Source organism: Schistocerca nitens, chromosome 6 (genome assembly GCF_023898315.1).
Source record: "Schistocerca nitens isolate TAMUIC-IGC-003100 chromosome 6, iqSchNite1.1, whole genome shotgun sequence".
NCBI lineage: Eukaryota > Metazoa > Arthropoda > Insecta > Orthoptera > Acrididae > Schistocerca > Schistocerca nitens.
The window spans coordinates 123,457,175-123,480,612 of NC_064619.1; the positions used below are offsets into that span (position 1 = coordinate 123,457,175).

Consider the following 23,438-nt stretch of genomic DNA (forward strand, 5'->3'; position numbering starts at 1 on the left):
TTTGAGCCTGTGGAACTGCCCTGTATACTATCCCATAACTCGGGTGGGAATGGAAGAATGCGAGATACGCATGGAACAGTATTATCTGTAAACTCTTCTTGGTAGTGGAGTAAAGTGAAACACATAAATGTGGAACAGTTTTGGTTAAGATTAAATTAAATTAGATGTAATTTTCATTCCAGTAGATCCATATTGAGGTCATCCCTGAGGATGTAAAACATGTCAGAAAAGAACAACTCACAATAAACATTTACAGTACAAAAAAAAAAAAGATATGCTATGTACTTTTTCCAGAGACGGTCCTCATAGATACGGAGTCAAAATATCTTACACATAGTTTCATTTAAAAGGTAGTAACAAGCTTGTCACAAAACACACACATCTTCAATCCACTAACGTGCATATGATAATTCTTGAGCTATCATAGCCACATATCATCAAATAGCAAAAACCTTTTCACAACAGTGATTTACATTAATCAAGTAACTGCACAGAATTTATACATGTCAGATTTTACATATTACTCATGTTATTTTATATTAGTGATGACATATACACATCAATTGGCCCTGCTAAGAAATTCATCAGTGGAGTAGAAATATTAGGCCACAAATAAATCCTTTATACTCCTCTTAAACTGAAATTTATTAGTTAAACTTATTATGGCTGCTGGCAAGATATTGAAAATGTGTGTTCCTTGCTAATGGACACATTTCTGGACAAATGTAAGTGATTTCAGGTCTTTGAGGGGTTAATCTTACTTCTTGTACTATGCTGTTGCTGTTGTTTAACCATTAGTGTTCCTAGTTTCTTGAACAAGGATATGCAGGACGTTCTTGAGTCCACACCACAAATATTTCATATTACACACTTCTGGGCTCTGAAAACTTTTGAGCATTTTGATCTGTTTCCCCAAAAAGTGATCCCATAAGACATTATGGAATAAAAGTAAGCAAAATGTATTTTTATTTTCATATCACTGTTGTCTGACAACTCATGCACTGCAAACATAGAATTGCTCAGGTGCTTCAGCATTTCTGTGAAATGCTCCTTTCTGTTGAATTTCTTATCAACCTGTAATCATAATAATTTAACACTGTCAACTTCTTCTAACTGTTTTGCTTCATACTTTAGGTATATACTAGTGGAAAATCACTTGTAAGCTCTAAACTGCATGCAGTGTGCCTCTTTCAAAGTTTAGTGACAAAGAATTGGCTAGGAATCATTTACTTAATGTCCATGAAATTTCATTAACCTATTAAGTGAAACTGGACAGAAATTTGATGGTGTTGCTCCTTTCTGAAACAAAGACTTGACTTCAGCACATTTCTGCCTGTCAGGAGATGTTCCACTGACAAATGATTGGTTACAAAAATAACTTAACATGTTACTAAAATCAGAAGCACACCCATTAATTAACTTCTTTAATTTTTATGATAGCCACAAGTATTGACTTAAAAGATTTTTATGGTGGACATTACTTCTACTGGTGTAGGGTGGATTATGTTCATATTACTGAAGTTATTTGTAGTGCCTGATTTGAGATGTTCCATGGCAGCATCTGCGCTGCATTTGGCAACTCCATCTTTTCAGTACCATTTATGAAATGCTTTTTAAAAGGTTTTGCAACACTGTACACATCTATTACCAATGTATCATTTACTGTTAATGCTATCTGTTCCTCTTCATCTCAGGTTCTACCAGTCTCCTCCTTCACTGAGCAACATAGTGTCTTTATTTTGCTATCTGACATGACCACCTTTTTCTCATAATGCATTTGCTTTGCTGTCCATATTACTATCTTTAATATTTTTCACCATGTCCTGTAATTAGCCACAGCATCAACATCGGAACTCTTTGTGACCGATACACAAAGTTTCCTTTTTATCTTGCAAGACACCATTGTCCTTGAGTGACATGACTTCTTCATAGACTTTGGTTGTATTTGGGTTAGTTTTGAGGGAAAACAGTATACAAATGAAGTAAGGACTTTGTCAACAAAGTGTTGTACTTCTCATTCATGTCATGAGCTTTGTGTATACCACTCCAGTTCCTGTCTTTGAAGAGTTTCCTAAAATATCAATTTCTGTCCTACTGACTATCCTCTGAAACTGAGATCTAGAAGGTCTTATAGCCTGGCAAGCATCGACATTTAACAAAAAGAACTGCAAGTCTTGGTATGAGAGCCCATTGAACTGCTGGTTTCGTAATATAATTTTGTTCGCTAGACTTCTCAATAAAGATATAATCAATGGCTGTTTGTGAGCAATTGACCACTCCAGTTGGAAAGTTTACAGTAAGAATGTTGAATGATAATGTTCTTGACTAGATTAAATTGTAACTGGAACAGTTTAAAAAAAATACATTAATATTACCATAACCATTCTTTTTTTGGGGTACATAGGCCAATAGAGCTTAAACGTGATTTATGAAAAGGTTAAAATTACTTGCAGGCTCTCGGTGGGAACTTACTGCTGCACATGATTCTGTATGCTGCTCCAGGCAAATGTACGAATGTCAATGTTCTGAAATTTATGACAATTCCTGATGAATGTGGCAACTCCTTTCTCTGTTTCTAACATTTAAGGTTCCATGTTAAATACACTCCTGGAAATTGAAATAAGAACACCGTGAATTCATTGTCCCAGGAAGGGGAAACTTTATTGACACATTCCTGGGGTCAGATACATCACATGATCACACTGACAGAACCACAGGCACATAGACACAGGCAACAGAGCATGCACAATGTCGGCACTAGTACAGTGTATATCCACCTTTTGCAGCAATGCAGGCTGCTATTCTCCCATGGAGACGATCGTAGAGATGCTGGATGTAGTCCTGTGGAACGGCTTGCCATGCCATTTCCACCTGGCGCCTCAGTTGGACCAGCGTTCGTGCTGGACGTGCAGACCGCGTGAGACGACGCTTCATCCAGTCCCAAACATGCTCAATGGGGGACAGATCCGGAGATCTTGCTGGCCAGGGTAGTTGACTTACACCTTCTAGAGCATGTTGGGTGGCACGGGATACATGCGGACGTGCATTGTCCTGTTGGAACAGCAAGTTCCCTTGCCGGTCTAGGAATGGTAGAACGATGGGTTCGATGACGGTTTGGATGTACCGTGCACTATTCAGTGTCCCCTCGACGATCACCAGTGGTGTACGCCCAGTGTAGGAGATCGCTCCCCACACCATGATGCCGGGTGTTGGCCCTGTGTGCCTCGGTCGTATGCAGTCCTGATTGTGGCGCTCACCTGCACGGTGCCAAACACGCATACGACCATCATTGGCACCAAGGCAGAAGCGACTCTCATCGCTGAAGACGACACATCTCCATTCGTCCCTCCATTCACGCCTGTCGCGACACCACTGGAGGCGGGCTCCACGATGTTGGGGCGTGAGCGGAAGACGGCCTAACGGTGTGCGGGACCGTAGCCCAGCTTCATGAAGACGGTTGCGAATGGTCCTCGCCGATACCCCAGGAGCAACAGTGTCCCTAATTTGCTGGGAAGTGGCGGTGCGGTCCCCTACGGCACTGCGTAGGATCCTACGGTCTTGGCGTGCACCCGTGCGTCGCTGCGGTCCGGTCCCAGGTCGACGGGCACGTGCACCTTCCGCCGACCACTGGCGACAACATCGATGTACTGTGGAGACCTCACGCCCCACGTGTTGAGCAATTCGGCGGTACGTCCACCCGGCCTCCCGCATGCCCACTATACGCCCTCGCTCAAAGTCCGTCAACTGCACATACGGTTCACGTCCACGCTGTCGCGGCATGCTACCAGTGTTAAAGACTGCGATGGAGCTCCGTATGCCACGGCAAACTGGCTGACACTGACGGCGGCGGTGCACAAACGCTGCGCAGCTAGCGCCATTCGACGGCCAACACCGCGGTTCCTGGTGTGTCCGCTGTGCCGTGCGTGTGATCATTGCTTGTACAGCCCTCTCGCAGTGTCCAGAGCAAGTATGGTGGGTCTGACACACCGGTGTCAATGTGTTCTTTTTTCCATTTCCAGGAGTGTATTTATAGAGCAATACACCCAGCAGCACAGACATTACTTACACTTTATCCAAACAATAATATTAAAAATCCTAAAGAGTTTTAGTCTTAGGTAAAGCTAATAAGTGGATTGAAATTAGCTACTCACTCACTCACTCACTCATTGACCATACTGGCACCAAAACAGATTATGACTGGTAGAATACTGAAATACTGAATTTGCTCTTCCAAAATTGATTGACTATGGAAATCATAATATGGTTCCTCCTTTCTATCATGACAGGAATGCCAAAATAGCAGGTGTTGAGATCAGTGATCACAGAATAGAAAATCACCTAAACTGCTCAACAATGGAAAGGCATCTTAATCAGATGGGATACCTGTGAGGTTAATAGAGGTTATATGAAAGGATTTTCTTCCTTTGTAGCAGTATTTTATTTAAGGTTACTGGAGCAATGAAGGGTAGCTAGCAATTGGGTAGAAGTGAAGGGCATTCCCGTTTTCGAGAGAGGCTGTCGAGTGCACACACATAATTATAGGCGTATATCACAGATGTCAATCTGTTGTAGAATTATGCTACATTTTTATGCTCATCCATTATGGGAATCATGGAGAATGAAAATGTCCTCTATAAAAATCAACATGGGCTCTGCAAGCAGTGATATTGCCCTTTTCATCCATGAGATCCTGAGTGCCATAGGCGAAGTGCTCAGGTTGATGCCGTGTTCCTTGATTTCCAGAGGACTTTACATATAGTTCCACACAGTCATTTAGTGATTAAAATATGGCTGAACTGAGTAGTGGATTTGTGACTGAGTACAGGACTTCCTTGCTGATAAAATCAACACATCATTCCTAATGGAACAAAATCATCAAATGTAGTTTCAGGAGTATCTCATTGGAGTATTATAGGGCCACTGATATTTACAGATTTTACATTAATGACATAGTGGATAACATTGGAGGCTATGTGAGGCTATTTGTGGCTGATACTGCTGTCTATAGGAAGGTTACATCACCAGAAGACTGGTTAAATGCAGGAAGATGTGCAAAGAATCGATGATTGTCAGAGAGACAAGCAGCTGACCATAAACTTGAATAAATGTAAAATGTATTACACATAAGTAGTAAAAGAGGCCCCCTACTGTTCACTTACGCCATTGGTGACAAATCAGTGGAAACAGCTGATATGTGTACCAACATATCATATTTTGGACATTTTTATTCCTTGTTTACTTGTGGAATATTTCCTGGAGGCATTGCAATTAGTGCATGAAAATTATCTTTCCTACAGAAACCCTTGCATTTTCAAATGTGTGTTCCAGTATATCTGTCTTTTAAAGTACTAACCTACCATCAACCATGAGACTATTAGGTGTGTCTTTATTGATGTTTGTAGTCATGATTTAAAAAAAGCTTGTTATAATTTTGTACTGTGCTATCACATGACAAGTAGCAGCAACAATTTTGCTGACTTTGTATTATCATCAGTTTTTCCAGATTTGTTGACATGACCACCAACCAAGTGTCGGTCTGAATGAATTTCCAATGTCAAACTGAGGCTGAGAGCAAAGTTGACCAACTAGTTTCAGAAGACTCTAATGAGACTATCACGCTAGACTTCAGTGACTGCTTCACCACCATTATTCACAACCAATGCTATTTGGATCAGGTCCACTACCCTTGCACCCTATATTGGCCTCTCTTGCAACTATCCTTACAGCACAGCCTTCGAGTACACATGGGGCATGCGGGCACTGGTGCGTTTGTGCTTGCACCTTTGACAATTATCATAATATTAAAGCTAAGCTGTAATTTTGGTCTTATTTATGTAACTGTTGACTGCCCACCACCGAAGCTATATAAATTGTTTCCTTCCTATGCTTGTATACTATGTGATCAAAAGTATTTGGACACGTGGCTGAAAATGACTTAAAAGTTCGTGGCACCCTCCATCATCGGTAATGCTGGAATTTAGTATGGTGTTTTGTCCCCCCCCCCCCCCCCCCCCCCCCGCCCCCCTAGCCTTGATGACAGCTTCCGTTCTTGCAGGCATATGTTCAATCGGGTGCTGGAAGATTTCTTGGGGAATGGCAGCCCATTCTTCAAGGAGTGCTGCACTGAGGAGAGGTATTGATGTCGGATGGTGAGGCCTGGCACGAAGTCGGTGTTCCAAAACATCCCAAAGGCGTTTTATAGGATTCAGGTCAGGACTCTGTGCAGGCCAGTCCATTACAGCGATGTTATTGTCATGTAACCACTCCGCCATAGCGCCATGCATGATGAACATGTGCTCGATCGTGTTGAAAGATGCAATTGTCATCCCCGAATTGCTCTTAAATAGTGGGAAGGAAGAAGGTGCTTAAAACATCAATGTAGGCCTGTGTTGTGATAGTGTAATGCAAAAAAGCAAGGGGTACAAGCCCCCTCCATGAAAAACATGACAACACCATAACACCACCACCTCCGAATTTTACTGTTGACACTACACATGCTGATATATGATGTTGACTGAGCATTCGCCATACCCACACCCAGCCATCAGATCACCACATTGTGTCCAGTGATTTGTCACTCCACAAAATGTTTTTCCAATGTTGAGTCATCAAATGTTTACACTCTTACATCAATCGAGGCATCATTTTGCATTTACTGGTGTGATGTGTGGCTCATGAGCAGCCGCTTGACCATGAAAAACTAGTTTTCTCACCTCCCGCCTAACTGTACATGCAGTGGATCCTTATGCAATTCGGAATTCCTGTGTGATGGCCTGGAGAGATGTCTTTCTATTACACATTACAACCCTCTTCAACTGTCCGCGGTCTCTGTCAGTCAACGGATAAGATCAGCATGTATGCTTTTGTGCTGTACGTGTCCCTTCACGTTTCCACTTCACTATCACAGTGGAAACAGTGGACCTAGAGATGTTTAGAAGTGTGGAAATCTAGCATACAGACATATGACACAAGCGACAAAAAAAATCACCTGACCATGTTCGAAGTCCGTGAGTTCTGCAGACTGCCCCATTCTGCTCTCTCGTGATGTCTAAATGACTACTGAGGTCACTCATATGGAGTACTTGGCAGTAGGTGGCAGCACAATACACCTAATATGAAAAACGTATATGTTTGGGTGTGTCTGGATACTTTTGATCACGTATTGTATTTCACCCACAACTTTCCATTACCATACAGATCAGCAGAAAAACAGCTATTTTGATAAATGTCACTACCCTTCTTCTTACATTACATCATTTACTGTTTATCAACTACTTCATAATAAAAATTTATGTTTGTGTTCTAATTTTTAAGAACCGTATCAGTGCCTGCATACTGAGGAAGTTAAAATTTGTTTAGTATGAAAATAGATTTGTATGTATGTTTCCTAACGCATGATGGGCAGCATTCAGTCTGATCAACAAGCAGTGTGAGTAGATTACTACTAGCCATAGTGTGTTGTTAGTATACTATATGGAAGCTGTATGCAGTGGCTGCTCCTGGCTGTGACTGTTAACATAACTTATTTCGTACCCTTGAAGAATGTTCTTCATTTAGGCTTTCTTGGGACAGAATAAGTCAGCATATGAATATGTTATGCTAGACTGTGATATTTTGATGCCTTGTTTTAGCCAGTTGATTGCTTGATTTTGGGTGTCCAGCCAAGTCAGTGATTTCACTTACTGTGCTCAACTGTCCTGATGACCTTCATGAGGTGTAGTGAGAGCATTGTTTTTGAGATTTTAATGTATGAAAATACAGCTGTATATGATGCCCAGGCTATAATGGTATGCTGTTGTTAAGTTGTGCAATATGTGTAAAGTTGATTCTTAAACAGTAACCCAATTTATATGTGTATAACATGTGTTACATATTTGTTTCTGTAGGTGGCATGCTGGAGAAGATTCTTCGTCATGTAGGATTGGTGCGTCTGAATGATCTGAGTATTAGTAATGGAATTCGTATACTTGGACCAGATATTTTAATGCTATCATGCTCGTTGTCAGTATACATAATTTGTAAGAGATTAAATGCTCAAAGGCGAGACACAGTAGCACCAGAACATGAACCTTCAAGCACTATTATCTTGCCAAAGGCATCTCGAACATTACGCAGAAAACGTTACAGATTTTTTGTTATTATTGGTAAGTATTCAATTTTTGTTTTATAAATAATGTGTCAGGGAGTAGTTACACCAATCATCTCATTGTTCGCATATTTACTGTGTAATTTTTTTTATGTAGGTAAGGGTAGAAAAATAAAAGTAAGCAAAACAAAAATTAGAAAATACTTTCTTGTGACAAGACTGGCTTTAGTTAAAATTTCATAAAATGAAGAAACAAATTGATAGCAACATGTAGTAATTAATAACGAAAGCTGTCTGTTTGGGTACTAAGGTGAAATTAAAAGCAAGTATGGTAACATTAAAGAGTGCAATGGGCATTCCACTGTTAAATTCAGAGGGGAGAGCGGATAGGTGGAAAGAGTACATTGTGGCCTCTCTGAGGGGGATGCATTGTCTGATGGCATGATGGATGAAGAAACAGGAGTCAATATACAGGGTGTCTCAGCTATCTCGTCCACCCAAAATATCCCTGGAACAATAACAGCTATTGGAAAACGACATTCACCGGTATCAATGTAGGGCTGGGGCCCATGAATGTACATATTTGGAAACATTCTAACACAAAAGCATATGTGTTTTTTAACACAAACTTATGTTTTTTTAAATGGACCTCCTATATTTTTTCTTCAGCAATCCATAGCATGACAAAGCACATACACAATGGCGTTGATTCCATCGCAATATTCCCATTACATCCTGAGATATTAAGACGCGAAGTTGACACTTGAAACACCCGACATGCGCTGCTAGCGCATGTCCTGAGGCTCAGGCGTGAACCCCATGCTGCCCGTAATCGCGATGTGATTGACATGTGTAATCACACTTCCATAATTATCAAGAGGTCCGAAACGAATAATACGGTCTGCTGCCATCCTGCATTAATGTCGTACATTCCAGCAGGTATTTATCCCGTAGGCTAGGGGTGAAGCGGTTCTGTAACATATCTGTGTACCGCAACGTTAGTCACAAAGTTAACTTCGCTTATCGTTAATCCATAACTAAAAAGGTAATGCCGTTCAACGTTAAAACTTTACTTTACTGTAGATCTAGTGCAAGTGACAGTTAATCATTCACTCGTAATAGTAAAATTCATGTTGATGGTTTTAGTGAAACAAGCAAGTGGACTAAAAGTTTTACCGTTGTTTAGGTAAAAATGTTTTGATTTGGGAAGTTCAGGTAGGACATAGAAGATGAATGTAAACATGTTTAACCAATTAGTCTTATTATCACATAATTATCAATGTAATGTTTATCTAATGCATTAAATGACAAATTGTTGCAAACAAATGTTTCTTACCATCACTGGGTAAAATGGCCCTTTGTAGAAACTTCCACTGTGATACCAGCACTACATACTAAACATAGCATTCACATCTCGTGCTCAAAGTGATGCCCATTGGCTTGCATACATAGGGTACTGGTTCATATTGTGTACGTAGATACGTAAAACGTGCAAGAGGGAAACCATTATGTGCTTATGAGAGTTGATGGCAGCAGACCGTATTATTCGTTTCGGATCTCTTGATAAGTATGGAGGTGTGATTACATATGTCAATCACATCGCGATTACGGGCAGCATGGGGTTCACGCCTGAGCCTCAGGGCGTGCGCTAGCAGCGCATGTCGGGTGTTTCAAGCGTCAACTTCGTGTCTCAATATCTCGGGGTGTAATGGGAATATTGCGATGCAATCAACGCCATTGTGTATGTGTTTTGTCATGCTATGGATTGCTGAAGAAAAAATATAGGAGGTCCATTTAAAAAAACATAAGTTTGTGTTAAATACATATGCTTTCGTTTTAGAATGTTTCCAAATATGTACATTCATGGGTCCCTGCCCTACATTGATACCGGTGAAAGTCGTTTTCCAATAGCTGTTATTGTTCCAGAGATATTTTGGGTGGACAAGATAGCTGGAACACCCTGTATAAGAGATAGGGGGTGTAGTATTAGAATCAGATGTTTAAAGAGCTTTGGATGACTTAAAATCAAATAAGGCAGTGGAGAAATTCCATCACAATTTCTAAAATCATTGGCGGATGTGGCAACAAAATTACTATTTAGGTTGGTATGTAGGATGTATCAGACTGGAGATATTCCATCTGACTTTTGGAAAAACATCACTCATACAATTCTGAAGATTGCAAGAGCCAACAAGTGTGAGAATTATCACACATTCAGCTTAATAGCTCATGTGTTCAAGCTGCAGACAAGAATAATGTACAGAAGAATGGAAAAGAAAATTGAGGATGTATTAGACAACAATAGTGTGACATAAAGAAATGTATAGGCACCAGAGAGGCAGTTCTGATGCTGTTGTTGATAATGGAAGCAAGACTAAAGAAAAATCGGGACACATTCATAGGATTTGTTGATCTGGAAAAAGCGTTAGATGATGTGAAATGGTGCTTTGAAATTCTGAGAAAAATAAATGTAAGCTATAGACAAAGATGGGTAATGTACAATATGTACAAGAGCCAAGAGGAACAGTAAGAGTGGGAGACATGGCATGGCCTGCACCTTGTTGTGTTGGCAGAAGAGCCAACACCGTGTTAGGAATGGAGGCCGAAATGCACGCATTTTAGCTCACGCAGGCTGGCATGAGGAGGGAAGAACTATACTGACGTGAGGTCTGGAACATGACAAGGAATTATAATTCAGAAAGCGGACGTAGCTAGTTTGATACTTAACTTTAATCCATTAATGATGAATGTCGCTCTTGACGGTACATGATTCACAATATCAATATCAATAGTAACTGAATATGGCACCTTGCTAGGTCGTAGCAAATGACGTAGCTGAAGGCTATGCTAAACTGTCGTCTCTGCAAATGAGAGCGTATGTAGACAGTGAATCATCGCTAGCAAAGTCAGCTGTACAACTGGGGCGAATGCTAGGGAGTCTCTCTAGACCTGCCGTATGGCGGTGCTCGGTCTGCAATCACTGATAGTGGCGAAATGCAGGTCCGATGTATACTATGGATCACAGACGATTTAAAGGCTACCACCTAGCAAGGGTGGTGTCTGACGGTGACACTATACACCTCACAATAGGTGTGGGAAGGGGAGGTCGGCAAAGCTTATAGTTGACGGTGTAGTGAGTGTTGGTCGGACCACTCTCGGGGAAAATTCCTGTTGTAGTTGGTGTTAGAGCTGCACCTGTTTTAGAGTGAAATCAGGTGATAGGTATTTCTGCTTAAAGGAAGTCCCTCTAACAAAGGAATTGCCTTCAAAGGTGGTCAGGTATCCAAGTAGTGAAGGAATTAGCATGTTTCATCAAGAGGTATTAGAGATGAAGTTAGTGAACTGCTTATAGATGTTGACTCTGGCATTATTGGTATATCAGAGCACCATTTAAATATTTTGACAGTTCAGAGACTTCCTTTACCAGGATACAGATTTGCTGGCTGTTTTTCAAGGAGTTCTTTGCAAAATGGGGAAGTGGCCATGTACATAAAAAACAGTATTCCATTTGACTCCGTAGACGTATAACGGCACAGCAGTGAGCAAGTATTTGAATGTTGTGCAGGGGCAGTTGAATTTAGTGAAACTAAACTTCTAATTATTGTTATTTATAGGTCCCCCAACTCTGACTTTAGAGCATTTCTGTTCAAGTTACGGAGTGTTCTTGGTTCACCTTATAGGAAGTACCAAAAATTAGTTATACACAATGACTTCAATATTAATCTTGTATGAAATTTTTCAAGGAAAAGGATGTTGGACCATGATGCACCAATCTTTACACTAAAAGGTTTTTGTACTCAAATGAATGTTACATATAGTTACAAACTATGTAGAAAAGCTAATCCAATGGCAATAGAGAGTTTTTTAAACCTCATTAAGGAACAAGAGTGGCAGGATGTTTATAGAGCTGATAACATAGGTGACGTATATAATGCTTTTCGTAATGCATTTCTCATATCCTTTGAAAGTTGCTTTCTATTAGAATGCTCTAAACAGGGTACTAACAGTAAAAGGCAGCCCTGGTGGCTGACTAGTGGGAAAAGGATGTCATGTAGAACAAAATGGGAATTATATCAAAATGAGCTACAGAAGCCCATTACAAACAGTATTGTAAGGTGCTTAAATTTTATTAAGAAGGCGAAAAGTATGTTGTACGCAAATAGAATAGCTAATTCACAGGATAAAATTAAAACCATGAGGTCAGTCGTGAAGGAAGTGTCTGGTCAGCATCACAACGTCGATGATTATATGTCCAGTATTTAACACACACTTTCTGGGCATTGCTGGTGAATTAAATAAAAACTTAAGTTTCTTCAGGGACTCAAATAACTGTCTTGGAAAATGCCTTTTTGAGACTGATGCCTGAAATACGCCTCAGTGATACAGACAAGGGGGAGATTGAGTCAATAATTAAATCACTTAAGACTAAGGACTCTCATGGATATGATGGAGTGTCTAGCAGAATATTAAAGTACTGAGCTGCACATGTTAGCCCTGTACTTCACCATATTTGTAATTTTTCCTTTAAGAATGGTCAGTTCACTGAATGATTAAAGTACTCAGCAAGAAAGCCGCTTTATAAAAAGGAGGGAAGGATAATGTAGACACTTTTAGACCTATTTGTATGCCATTAGTGTTCGCTAAAGTTATTGAAAAGACTGTAAATGTCAGGATAATTGATCATTTTATTTCGCATAATTTCCTATCAAATGTACACGCTCACACGCTGTACTTATGAGCCACACTGTATCAACCGTCTCGGCCATGTGCAACAGAGAGCCTCAAGACCACGCTGATTGTTAGTGCAGCATCTTAGGTCCCACATTACTCCCGCCGATAAAATGTACAGTTTGGTTTTAGAAGTGGTTGTAGGCTATGTTCTCTTCTCTCTGTGAGGTGCTGGATGGATTAAATGAAAGGTTTCAAACACTAGGCATCTTTTTTGATTTAACTAAGGCGTTTGTGTTGATCACAAAATATTGCTCCAGAAATTGGACCATTGTGGAATACAGGGAGTAGCTTACAATTGGTTCACCTCTTACTGTATCAACAGACAGCAAAAGGTCATTATCCACAGTGTTGAATATGGCTATGAGTGTGGAGTCTGAGTGGGGCACGGTTAAATGGGGGTAACCCAGGGATCCGCACTGGGGCCATTCCTGTTCCTTATTTATATAAGTGATATACCCTCTAATATTACAGGTGATTCTAAAATATTTCTGTTTGCTGAGGACACTGGCTTGATAGTAAAGGGTGTTGCGCACAACATTGTCTGTTTCAAATGGTGCAATTCTTGACATAAGTTCATAGCTTGTAGAAAATAAACTAACACTAAATCACGGTTGGTTTTTAAAGTTTCCAACGCAAAATTCAACAAAACTCAACATTTTAATTTCACAGAATGGGCATATAATTAGTGAAACTGAGCAGTTCAAATTTCTAGGTATTCAGATAGATAGTACACTGTCGAGGAAAGCCCATGTTCAGAATCTTTTTCAAAGACTTATTGCTGCCATTTTTACTATTCGAATGGTATCTGAAGTAAGTGATAGTTTGATATGAAAAGTAGTCTACTTTGCTTATTTTCATTCACTTATAACATGTGATATTACATTTTGGGTTAACTCTTCCCATTTTCGAAGGATATCTTTGGCTCAGAAATGGGTGGTCCGGGCAATAGGTGGTATAAGTCTGCGGTCTTCTTGTCAACCCCTTTTCATTAGTCTGGGTATTCTGGCATTGGCCTCTCAATAAATTTATTCTTTACTGTCATTTCTGGTTATCAGTATCGGCTTATCTCCAAGAATTAGCAGCTTTCACTCAGTTAATACTAGGCAGAAACCCAATCTGCATTTGAGTCACACTACCTTGACTAATGTGCAGAAAGGTGTGCAGTATACTGCTGCATCCACTTTCAATAAGCTACTGCAAGAATTCAAAAATCTTAGCAGTAGTCCACACACTTTCAAATCGAAACTGAAGTGTTTCCTCAAGGGTCACTCCTTCTATTCTGTCAAGGAGTCCCTTGAAAAATTAAGCTGGTTCCTGTGTTAAATTGTTGATTGCATTTACATAAACTTATGGCTTCTTTTTTTTTTTTTTTTTTTTGTTCATACACATTTTATTTGATCTGTTATTACTTTTATGTTGTAATTTCATGTACTGACATATTCCATGGCCTTGGAGATTTCCTCCTCGATTTGGTCCTACAGGACTAGATGTGTAAACCAAAAGAACGAAAGGGTGTGAGACAGAGGTGTAGTTTCTTGCCCCTACTATTCAATCTATACATCACAGAAGCAATGATGGAAATAAAAGAATGGTTCAAGAGTGGAGTTAAAATTCAAGGTGAAAAAATATCAATGATAAGATTCACTGATGACATTGCTATCCTGAGTGAAAGTGAGGAAGATTTATGGGATCTGCTGAATAGAATGAACAGTATAAGAGCACAGAATATGGATTAAGAGTAAATTGAAGGAAGACAAAAGTAAGGAGACATAGCAGAAATGAGAACAGCAATAACATCAAGATTGTTGATGACGAAGTAGATGAAGTTAATGAATTGTACTACCTAGGCAGCAAAGTAACAAGTGATGGACAGAGCAAGGAGGACATAAAATGCAGACTAGCACTGGCAAAAAGGGTATACCTGGCCAAGAGAAGTCTGTTAGAATCAAACATAAGCCTTAATTCGAGGAAGAAATTTCTGAGAGTGTATATTTGGAGCACAGTATTATATGGTAGTGAAACATGGACTGTGAGAAAACCAGAAAAGAAGAGAATTAAAGCATTTCAGATGTGGTGTTGCAGAAAAATGTTTAAAATTAGGTGGTCTGATAAGGTAAGGACTGTGGTGGTTCAGAGGATAGTCAGGAAGGAAAGGAATATGTGGAAATCACTGACAAGAAGGGACAGGGTGGGAGGATATCTGTTAAGACATCAGGGTTAACTTCTATGCTACTAGAGGGAGCTGTAGAAGGTAAAAACTGTAGAGGAAGACAGAGATTGGAATACATCCAGCAAATAATTTAGAACGTAGGTTGCACAGACGAGGAATTTGTGGCGGGCCACATCACACCCATCAGAAGACTGATGACAAAGAAAAAGGTCATTTGGAGAATTAAAGTACACAGGAAAAAACAAATTGCTATAAAAACTGGCAGTTATTTATCTGGGGAAAAAGGTGTCACTCATAAAAGTTTGGTATTGATACACTATTCAAATGGCAATGTTATAGTTGGTGACAGCCTTACAGTGTTTGGCTTTGCAGCTGACAGTGAATGCTCGTTGACTGCTCAGTTGAAAGTTAATAGACAGCAACTGCATTTCGTTTCTGCACCTCGGCAACATCACAGACCAGCTTGCCTGAATCAGCTTCACATTTGGAGCATGAGTACACTTTAAAAATAGGGTCCATTGCCTGTTTGTGAAGCATTTGGCACCTAATAGGTGTTTTAGCCATTGTGAGAAAACTCGCAAAACATACAGAATACCACAGAAATCAGTCAGTTGTAGCTTTGCACACGTAAAACACATAGAAATCTCAAATACAATGTAAGTTTACACAGTACAGAATGCAGAAACTGACTGAGTGCTTATTGGCTCGTTGCTCTGCTGTCTACTGCGCACTTCTGCCCAGAGGCCATAAATGTTGTCACTGAGGATAGTAGGTGGGAGATACTTATTTTGAGAATGCAACAGCCACAGATAATTTTCATAAACTAACATGTCCATCTACTATACCATTATGGCCAGAGAATAATCCAATAGAAAGTCCAGTACGGTGAGCAGTAGTTTTAATCCAAATATTAGCTGAAAATGTGAGTAGTTGCATCAGTTTTTGAAGGCTGTGATAGAACCGCCAGCCACTTGCAGCAGCTGGCACTTAAACCACAGATAAGCTAGATGTTTTCACTAAGAGAAATAGTGAATAGGTCTTGTCCACTGCACTGTGTACCACTCACAGTAGGGTTAAATTGACTGATGTGCTGCCTGGGGCGTGACCTGAAACATGCTGTCTTCACTCTGCATTCCTACATCTGTGAAATACCACATAGGGCCAGCAGTAGCCCATTTTGTGCCAGACTCAGTGTGGGGTAAGGCGTGTAACAGATGCAGCTGATGATACACATTTCATCATCTCTACATCTGATGGGTACCCTCGATCCATTGTACCAGGGGAGGTGAAGGTGTCATTGTGGAGGTCTGTCCAATTAATGGATTGTCCTATGGCATCAAGCGACTGTGGAGGCATCCATCCTTGGTGCTGTCTGAACGTCTGAATGTCTGAGCTTGCATCAGAGCACCTGTCAGGGAACCAGTGACATGCCGGAGTGTATTTGTTGGGATCCTGGAGCTGCAGTACATGTAGGATGGTCTATGGTGTTCAGTTGTGGAGAAGGTCTGCTGGGGATAGACAGTGACTGGAGAGTTCTCTTCATTTCATCCTTGAATGTTGTTACCATCCTCTCCAGTTCAACCTTTGACTGTGAATGGACTGGTGCCCTCAGCAGGTGGGGATGCTGTGCAGGCTGAAGGAATCAACAAAGGCAGCAGAAGTGAACTGTGGACCATTATCTGAAATGAGGCTAATGACAAGTTTTCTGTGTCAAGGATTGCAGCCATTGTTGTCACTGTCGTGTCTGTGGTAGATGCGATTTAATGTTCATAGGGGAACATAGATTAGGTGTCTACAGACGTATGCCACGTGGCTTTCATAAAGGGGGTGACAAAATCTGCATGAAAATGGTCACATGGACTGGAGGGCTGTGGCCACAGAGAGAACACTCTTGAAAGTTCTGCTTGGTGTGTGGCACAACTTGTACTGGAGAATGCCATATCTTCAACAATGGTGTCAGTCACGGCCAGCACATTTTGCATTTGGCCAAGGAAATCTTGAATGTGACTCTCCACTGCACAGTGTGAAGTAGGGAAAGAGGCTGGGTGGTATGACAACTCTGTGGGACTTGTGCCCTGTGGCTAATAGAACAGCACTGTCTTATACCTAGAGACAATACTAAAGTATGAAGTGACCTTGTCCTGCTGGATGGGTGTGGGTAGGAAGCTGGTGAGATCATATCCCTTGTGTCCATTGAATAATCTTAAGAAATGTAACATCTTTGGTTGGTTTGGCCATGACCAGTAATGCACTGAGGTGAAATTTTTCCAGAATGTGGTGTCCTTTGTTTCTGTTGTAAAGCAGATGGTATTTTGTTGGTCAATCAGTCGGCCCCTGCTGGAAGCTGAGACGACATGTCAGCATTGGCATAAAGGCTCACAGGTTTACAAAGAATACAATAATCATAAGAAGGCGGGAACAGGACACACCACTGCAGTCGTTTGACTGTGGATTTGTTGGGCTGTGTTATTGGGTTAAGAGGACTGTGGACTAACTGAGCCAGTTAAGGCATATGATCAGTTACATGAAAAAATTAGATCATTTGGAATGGCCATTCATTGAACCACCTGATGTGTTGATGAGATTGTTTTTTGCTAGATATTCAACAGACTTCTGAAAGACTGGCACTTAAGGTTACTGAAAAACTGGCACTTTAGGTTACATTTTGACCCTGTGTTCTACAGCATGGTGAAAAGTTATTATAAATTAAGCAGATGTGCACATTTATCAGTGTCCATTATAGTATCGTACACATAGTTGCAACATGCCTGAGTCTTGTATAGTAATTGTTAAAGATATTGTTGGAAAAGTGTACGGGTGCTTGAAATGCCAAACGGGAGTCACCAATGTAAGTAAAGTCCAAACAGCGTATTTCATTCTGGAAACATCCCCCAGGCTGTGGCTAAGCCATATCTCTGCAGTATCCTTTCTTCCAGGAGGCTAGTCCTGCAAGTTTTGCAGTAGAACTTCTGTGAAGTGTGGATGGTAAGAGATGAGGTACTGGTGTAAGTAAAGCTGCGAGGACAGGCTGTGAGTAGTGCTTAGCTATCTCAGTTGACTGAACACTTGCCCGTGAAAGGCAAAGATCCCGAGTTCAAGGCCAATCTGGCAGGAAGTTTCAATGTGTTTAACTCTAAAAACTGTTTTGAGTCTGCAAATGTGTGTGTGTTCTCACAGTGAGGGTTTGGATGGTGTTCATGACCATTTGTGAAATAACTACCTTAAACTCACAACATAATCTGAGAGAACCATTAGATTTCTAGACCACTACCAATGGTGAAGTGCCCCTCACTTCCCTGTGAGGGAACTGGCAACATCAGTGAAGGTATTGCAGCAAGACTACATGTGGTGAGAACACCAGTCTGTACCTAGTCAGTGACCTGATGGACTGGAGTCCTTTGTGCTGCTCTGTATAAAGCTATACAAATGAAACTGTATGGTATCAAATATCATCTAATTGTATTTGTTCACTGTAAGTAGTGATCATGATGTGAAAATCAAAATTTCTTAAGTATGCAACACAAGTAATGAAAACCCATGAGATGCAAGTTCCGGGATTCTGCAACATGTTAACATCAATGGACCACCATCATCGGACATGAATTTGGAGCAGCTGAGAACACAGTGACAACAGTTACAACACCACAACACCAATGCACACTGCAGACTCACCAGCTACATGAGCAGCGACAACTGATGCAGCAGTAGCAAGAATTCATGTGGGATTAAGAATGACTGAAACAGGAAGAGGCTGCCACTTTACATAAGAAATACCAAGATTGGCAGCATGTATCTCTAAAGCACTACAACTGTAACGATTCCTTAGGGCATCAAATCTGCTTGTAACTAAGCTACACTGATAGGCCAGTTAGCCACAACGAAATTGTTCATGGCATCCATATGCAGAACTGAATCACGTGGCTTTCAAAGCATTGTTGCAGAAGTGCTTAAAAAATTCCCCCAATTCCTATGGATTTCACACTTGCTGTAAATACACTACTCCTTTCTGTTAATGGCACAAGCTTGCAGAATCTCTTGTCAGAAGTTCGGAATTTTCAGGACTCCGTTACATTGTGTGGTTCATCATTAAAGTATTCTATAGTAACCTTAACATCACCACTAGAAAAGTTCACATCCAAGGATGCAGCTCTTGGAGTGCATAAAAGATGGAGAAGCCAATCCTCAGCCCAAAGGAAAAGGGAGCACACCATTTCTCGTTGATCAGGCAGCATGTGATCCTTGCCTACTCAGACTGGGAGGAATGTTTCTACCATAGACACTTCAGGCATAGGACAGATAATTACGTACCTGGCTGTCAGGCCCTTTCTGTTGGAGGGATAGTCTGTCAGCAACAGTGAGTCGGGCAACAACTGAAGTGCCTAGTGGTCGTGGGTAAGGTTGCCAAGCTGCAGTTTCTAGTAGACACCTACACTGACATTAAATCTGACCCTCAGTGTCTGGAGAGCTTTTGAATAGTGCTTTTTCATTGCTGACATCACCCACCGAATTGCAGGCCTGGATTTTCTGTCTTCCTAAAACCTCATACTTGATGTGTCCCATAGTTGCATCCTGGACTGAACAACATCAGTAAGTACAATTCAAGTAAAATTCTATTACCATTATATACCTCATACTGCTGAAATTAAGCACCATATACAGCTGGCACTAGAATGCATTGTTTCACACCTATCACATGGAATAATGACCTATAGGAGATGTTTGAAGCATCAAATTCTTCAGTAAATTCTGTGGGAGCAGTTCCGCAGCAGTGCTTCAGCAGAGTCTGTGAACCCTTAAGATACTTCTCCAAAATGCTGGCAAAAAGTGCTCTTGCTATTTTATACTGAGTTGCTGGATGCCTATCACTATAAAATATTTAAGTTTTATGAATGAAGGCTACATCTTCACCATACACAGTGGCCAGTGAGTGCTGATATTCACAATTTTGCAGCCCTGAAATGTTTACGCTTCAGTCCAAGTGAACCACCTGAATCTTATTTGCTAGTTCACAACTTACATTTGGCACATCAGGGGCACCAAAAGTATGGTTTCTGACATTGTGTCTTAAGTTGGCAGCATATCACAGCCAGTAGATTTTGATAAGCTGTCAACATCATAGAACAGTGACGCACAGCTGAAAGAGCTGATGCTAAGAATGTTGGTCCTTCAATTGTGGCACATACCAATGCTAGCTGAAAATGTAGCAGTGTACTGTGACAAAGCCACAGGCTGGCTGCAACTGTATGTACCAGCATTACAGCATCACCAAGGACTTGCTTCCAAGCATGGACTATGTCATCTAAGTACCCATGGAACAAGGGCTCTGATGTGCAGAAAGATTGCCAATTGTGGACCTAGGAATGTGTCCCATGCTAGGAGAGCAAACTGGGACATCATTTACAGCCACTGCTTGGAAATTTTGTAGCTCCCAAAGGAAGTTTTTCACAGCTGCTTGTGGATCTCGTCAGCTTGCTACTTATTTCTCACAGCTTTTACCTGACAGTGATTGACATTTACACTAGGTGACCAGTAATTTTACCACTATGAGATCATACAGTGCAATGTGTGGCTCTCCGTTTACCATCAGTTGGATAGTGGGGTTGGCGGCCCAGGATATTTGGCACATGATGTCTGACCGAGACCACCAATGGGAGGCAGAGTTGTTCCACACCATGGCACAAGTGTACTCCATTATCCTCTGAAGAAATGCAAAATATCACACAGCTTCTACTGGTGTGCTAAAATGCCTTCACCATTCGCTTCAAGCTGACATCATATGGCACTGGGTCTAGAGTGAACACATTCTTGCTAGTAATGCTCAGTGTGCACGGTGCATTGAAGGAGAACTTTCAGGCATTTGTGGCAGAGCTTATATATGGTGAATCTCTGCAGTTGCCAGGTGAATTCTCTCTCTCATCCGTTACACCTGCCTGAACAATGTTTAGAATTGTAGCAAACCATCAGAGAAAGATGGAAGAGTTGCGACCAACAGCAGCTTCACATCACAGATTTGACCAGGGTGAATTATGTCTTTTTGTGTTGAGGACTGTTAATAAAGTTTTGAAGCTATCTTACAAAGTTCCCTGTCCGGTCAAAGAACTGAGTGACAGGACACTGACTCTCCAGGTAAAGGGGAAAAGAAAATTGTAACTATTTAGTCATCTAATCTGGCGTACGCAAGTGTCAAAGACATCAATTAACCTCTAGCCACTATTGCATTGGCACGTGCGTAAACACCCCTACTCCATACCATAACACTGTTGGTGGCCATTGCGCACCCTGACGTGCCACCCACACTGTGCCAGACATCAAGAAAAGAGAGTGAACCAGTGTTGAGACAATGTGAAGTAAGAATGCTATTCTGCTGGACCTACATGCTAGTTCATAAATCGACAGTTATCATTTATTCCTCTTGCTGTGGCAGTCTCAGTACATCACACTTCGATGCTGAGGAACTGGCAACATTGGTGCAGTGATTTACTGTATATAAGGGACAGTCAAATGAAAATGAGACAGATTGAAAAAGGTAAGTAAACTGTTTAGTGTTTGAAAAGTAATCATACTCATTGTAAATACGTTTATACCACTGTGAGACAAGATGATCAGTGCATTCATGGAAAAATGTTTGCTGTTGCCAATATAATTGTGTTTGTACTCAGGTGTGCACCTCTACATCTGAAGAATATCGATGGTCGTGAATTTCTTTCTTCAGGGCTCCAGGGGAGAGATTGGGACTGAAAGGGGGATGTGTAAGGGCTTCCCAGGGAAACATCTGCAGTGTAGTCAAAACAACAGGCATGCCAGCTCTGGAAAAGTCATGATTGCCTATTTCTGTGACTGCAAGGGCCAGCTACTCATTGGCTTTCTAGAACAAGGTACAACAAATAATGAGCAGCTTTATGTTGACACTTTTTGAAAACTAAAGCATGTCTCAAGTCCAAATGCCCAGGTATATTGATGGATGGCATCATTCTGTTACAGGATAATACCTGTTGCCAAGGTTGTTTTGCTGTGAAGTCCTTACACATCCTCCATACAGTCCTGATCTCTATCCAAGTGATTTCCATATTTTTGGAGCCCTGAAGAAAGACATCCGTGGTTGCTTATTTGCTTCAGAAGAAGAGATGCTGACATGAGTACACTCAAGGTTCCGTAGGTAACTGCCTGCACGTTCTTCATGGAGGTATTAACCATCTTGGCTGGCAGTGGCATAAATATATTAAGTTATGATTACTTTTGATACAATAAACAGTTTACTTACATTCTTTCTATCTGTCTCATTTTCATTTGACTGCCCTAATACCATGGCAGACCACCTGTGCTAAGAAAGCCAGTCTGCATCTAATCAGTGATCTGGCTGGATGAGAGTTCAAGCTGCCAAATACTGTCTAAGAATATTTATACCCCACACCCATACATTTAAAGAGATTGGACCAATGATGGTGTGCTCCTATAGGTGGTCCAGTTCTACTTTTTCATTCCAAGGAAAGCATGTGTGATTGGCTGTGCATGAGTGAAATGAGGTACAGCTGACTGCTCAATACAGATTTGGCCTGTGTTGGTATAGTACATCCTAAACCAGGGAGAAACAATTTTCAAAAGTGACTACAGAGATCAAATACTGTTTGAAATATAACTCCTGGTGATTACAAATTGATTTATTATAATTCATACAACCAGACTTTTTGAAAGAATCAAGATCAAATATATTTTCATTAATCAGAGAATTAATTATTAAAAAACAATTTCCTAGCAACGTGTTACAACACCACAGTTATATAAAAGCTTTCCTTGTAGCTTACAGCCATTCTATGATGAAGTGCTGTTGGTATGGGTTTGTAATTTGGGAGAACTTAACATCAAAGATGTCCTCCTGTTTATCAGAGAGTATGATCTTCCTGTATGTATTTGGAAAGAAAAGTTTTATTCAGAATTTATAGATCAATGAGCACCTTCTGCAGAGAACCTGTCAATATTGGAATAGACACTTAATTTTGACTGGCAGATGATAGAGCTCTGCTTAGTTATACTACAAGAGCAATCTAATTGATAAAGACTGCCAATAAAAAAAAATCTATTCCTTGTCAAACATCGGTCCTGAGGATGTTGAATGAAACAGTATGGGCAGAACTGGAGATGTGCTCAAAAACCATACCGTGCCACACAAAAGGCGAGATGTCACTTTTTCTGTACTACACTGTGTGCTAGCATGCACTGTTATCAGCACTGTTAACATCTGCAGCCAGTGACACTAGAGCAAGGCTGTGAATGTCAACAAGTCTGGCCCGTTTAGTACAGAAACATCAGAATGAGGAGAACTGTGTTTTTATGTGTCTGGCAAAAGTTTGAAGCTTTGTGCAAATGTGCACCACTTGTTCTAATGATGGGTTGAAAACTAACATGGCAGGGCCCACATGTCTTTCTCAGGCTTGTAGTAGATGACTATGTCCT

General features: G+C 40.8%; 1 protein-coding gene across 1 annotated transcript in view; it reads left to right on the top strand.

The window, feature by feature from the left end:
- Window positions 1–23,438, top strand: part of LOC126263224 (piezo-type mechanosensitive ion channel component) — a 686,714-nt gene that overhangs the window by 204,024 nt on the left and 459,252 nt on the right. Inside the window, exon 5 of the mRNA XM_049960308.1 lies at window positions 7,887–8,144. Within this exon, the coding sequence (XP_049816265.1) occupies window positions 7,887–8,144 (258 nt within the window). The remainder of the gene's footprint in view (window positions 1–7,886; window positions 8,145–23,438) is intronic.